Source organism: Fukomys damarensis, unplaced genomic scaffold (assembly GCF_012274545.1).
Source record: "Fukomys damarensis isolate Sample0158 unplaced genomic scaffold, DMR_v1.0_HiC HiC_scaffold_36, whole genome shotgun sequence".
Classification (NCBI taxonomy): Eukaryota; Metazoa; Chordata; class Mammalia; order Rodentia; family Bathyergidae; genus Fukomys; species Fukomys damarensis.
In genome coordinates, this window is record NW_022900948.1 from 42,402,727 (window position 1) to 42,406,402 (window position 3,676).

The window sequence follows — 3,676 nt, forward strand, 5'->3', positions numbered from 1 at the left end:
GCCGCAGGAGCGCTCCCGGCTGGAGCAGGGACTGAGCGCTCACCAGCGCTACCTGGACGCCGAGCGGCAGCGGCTGCAGGAGCAGCTGAAGGAGGCTGAGCACAGCGTCGCCAGCCGCATCCAGAAGCTGCTGCAGGAGAACCGGAGGTCAGTGCCGGCCCGTGGGAGGCCACCTCCTGTCTCCTCTCCTGCAGCGCTGGGCCGCTTGAGATTTCTGACCCAATGTTCTGCTGCCCACAGTCGGCCCTTCACCCTAGAGTGAGATTGAGCTTAAATTCTGCCCTCATCAGGAGCTAGTAAGGAGTCCTGGGGGTCAGGAGAAGGGGCCGGACAGGGATTCCGGAAGCAGGTGCCAGCTCAGGCCTTGTGCCTCTGGCTTCCTTCTTTCGGCCCCTGGGTTACCTGACCCTCTGTCACCTGTCGGTCACAGAATGCCTGACTGAGTCCCGGACTGGGAGTGCACGTTGGGTTCTGCTTTTGTTTTTGAGACAGGGTTCATGCTATGCAGCCCAGGCTGGCCTTGAACTCACGGCAATCCTCCTGCCTCAGCCTCCCCAGTGCTGGGATCACAGCTGTGTGCCACCACGCCCGGGCTATGAGTGCTATAGTGGCAAACATTTTGTGTATATTTTCTGGCTCACCCTTTACAGATGGCTCACACTGTTTGTTTGCTTGTTTATTTATTTTTATTTTTTGGTACCAGGGATGGAACTCGAGTCCTTGTGCTTACAAGGCAGGCAGCAGAACTACTGAGCTAAATCCCTGGCCCTGCTTGTTTATTTTTAATTCCCATTTCACAGGTGAGGAAACCTGGGACTTGGAGTGGCTTAGTGGCCAGAGAGCATGGAGCTCCTGGGCTGTCCCAGATATCCCCACCTGGCCACAGCCGGCACAGTGAGGTGGGCAGCTCTGCTGCTCACAGGTGACCCCAGGGACCTTTTCTGGTTTTCTCCACAGGCAAAAACAAAGTTCAGAGATTCTGAAGTCGTTGGAAAATGAACGGTAAGGGTCCTTTGGGGGTGCGGTCCCAGGGAGCACGACTGTGATTCTTCCAAGAATTAGACCAGGAAGCATCCAGAAAGCCCCTCATAGAACATGGAGTTAGAAAGAACCACTGCTTCCAGGCTGCAATGCATGTACACTCCAGAGGAAAAGCCAGGCCTCAACAAGGCTGGATGGACAATGTACATTCTTCCTTACGTGAAAAGTTAGAGAAAATGGCCAGGCGTGGTGGCACACACCTGTGATCCCAGCACTCGGGAGGCTGAGGCAGGAGGATCACCATGAGTCTGAGGCCAGCCTGGGCCACACAGTGACTTCCAGGCCAGTCTGACTACATAGCAATAGCAAGACCCTGTCTCAAAAAAAAAAAAAAAAACGGGTGTGGTAGCATACACCTGTAATCCCAGCACTCGGGAGGCTGAGGCAGGAGGATCGCTGTGAGCCGGAGACCAGCCTGGGCTACGTAGTGAGTTCCAGGTCAGTCTCAACTACATAGTGAGACCCTGTCTCAAAAAATCCAAAAAAGAGAACCCAACATTTATGGAAAGAAAAATAATACATTTATCCCCGGAATCTGAAGAGAATTGGTATGAGAACTCCCTGTGGATATCAAAACCCACAGATGTACACATCCCTGGGGTAAAAAGGGTAAATATTTGTACAAAACCTATGCACATCCTCCTGTAGGCTTGAAATCATCTCCAGGTTCCTCTTTTTTTTTGTTGTTTTGTTTGAGACAGAGTCGCACTTTGTAGCCCAGGCTGGCCTCAAACTCCTGGTGATTCTCCTGCCTCAGCCTCTTGGGTGCTGGGATTATAGAGGCAAATTTCCAGTTATAATCATGGATATTTTTCCACGGCAAAAAAAAACCCTCATTATTGGGCCGGGGATTTAGCTCAGTAGTTCCACCACCTGCCTCGAAAGCACAAGGACCTGACCACCACCACCAGCAACAACAAAAACCGCATTATTTGTAATAGCTGGAAAGCAATGGACTATGTAATTTTCTCATAACATTTTTAAGTAGCTCTGTGTCAGTAAACACTTAAATTTCTTTCAGTGTCTCATAAAGAACTTCAGTGAGTGGCCTTTGAATGTACCCTGATGGTTTATGTGACGTTTTTTAAATATCGGAGATTGAAGCCAGGGACTTTACACTGAGCAACATCTCCAGCCCTTTCGAACATTTTTTGAAATTTTGAGACGGAGTCTCGCTAAGTCACTAAATTGCCCAGGCTGTGCTCGAATTTTTGATCCTCCTGCTCCAGCCTCCCCAGGCGTGCGTCACCGTGGTGGCTTGTGGCTCTTGAGGGACGTTTGTAGAGGACGTGAGGGAGGACGGCGTTGGAGCTCTGGCTGCTGCCACCCTTGGCCGTTTCCTAAGGGACGTGCATCCTCTTACACCTGCCTGGGTGGGCTCCTTCCAGGACCTGCGGGAGGAGGTGTTCTCCAACGAATGGGTGGGATTTTCTCCTAGAATAAGAATGGAACAGTTGATGGCCATAACCCAGGAGGAAACGGAGAACCTGCGTCGCCGGGAGATCGCCTGTGAGTCTTGGAAAGGGGCGGGCGCGGGGCCCCAAAGAGGGCCGGGCTTCTGGGCGGAGCAGCCCTCTCCCATGCGCATGCGTGGAGGGCGACCAGGTCTCCGGAGGAGCCCGGCTTCCTGTCACATGACGCCTGGATTCAGAGTCCCAGGGAGGAAGCCAGCCCCAGCTGGACGACCCTAGGGGTTATTATGGTTCTACACTCTCCTGAGCCTCAGTTTTCTTATCTATAGCTGGGCGTGGTGGCGCACACCTGTGATCCCTGCGCTCAGGAGGCTGAGGCAGGAGGATCGCTGCAAGTTCGATGCCACCCTGGGCTACATAGTGAGTTCAGGGCCGGCCTGAACTGAACAATGAGACCCTGTCTAAAGACGGACAAACACACCAACATATATTCGCAAAGGTGTTTGAGCAAGAATGTTCATTGAAGTATCATGTCATCATTTTTTTTAAAAAGTCCAAATGCCCCAGTGTAGATGATTATCTAAGAACTGTTAGTCTCAGCCCAGCATGGTGGCACACACCTGTAATCCCAGTACTTGGGAGGCTGAGGCAGGAGGATCACCTCTAATTGGAGGCCACAGTAGGCTACATAGTGAGTTCAAGGCCAGCCTGAACTGCATAGTGAGACCCTGTCTCAAAACAAAACAAAACAAAAACCCAAAACCAAAAAACAACAACAAAATCAAAATGAAAGTCTGTCCCTATGAAACACTAACTCCCCAGACCCCTGGCCCAGCCATGGAAACCACAGTACTGCTTTGATCTCCCAGAATTTAACCACCCTGGGTCCCCCCTTGAAGTGGAATCTTACAGTATATGTCCTCAAGGGCCATATAATATAGCAGGAGTCAGAATTTCCTTCCTTTTCAAGGCTGTGTAGTATTCCATCACCACAGATAGCCACAGTGTGTTATCCGTTCATCCCTCAGTGGGCACAAGGGTTGTTTCCACCCTGTGGCTGCTGTTCTGCTGTGAATGTAATGCACAGACATATATATGTTTGGGGCCCTGCTTTCTTTTCTTCCATGCTGTGATTGAACCCAAGGACTCGTGCTGTACCACTTGCTACACCCTGGGCCCTTCTTTTTTTTTTTTTTTTTTTTTTTTTTTTTTTTTTTTTTTTT

General features: G+C 50.8%; 1 protein-coding gene across 3 annotated transcripts in view; it reads left to right on the forward strand.

The window, feature by feature from the left end:
• The window catches only part of Lrsam1 (leucine rich repeat and sterile alpha motif containing 1), a 30,982-nt gene that overhangs the window by 14,750 nt on the left and 12,556 nt on the right, over positions 1–3,676 (forward strand). For all 3 annotated transcript variants that reach the window (XM_010613589.2, XM_010613591.2, XM_033758961.1), the window contains exons 14-16: positions 8–147; positions 958–1,002; positions 2,480–2,550. In XM_010613589.2, coding sequence (XP_010611891.1) covers positions 8–147; positions 958–1,002; positions 2,480–2,550 — 256 coding nt within the window. The remainder of the gene's footprint in view (positions 1–7; positions 148–957; positions 1,003–2,479; positions 2,551–3,676) is intronic.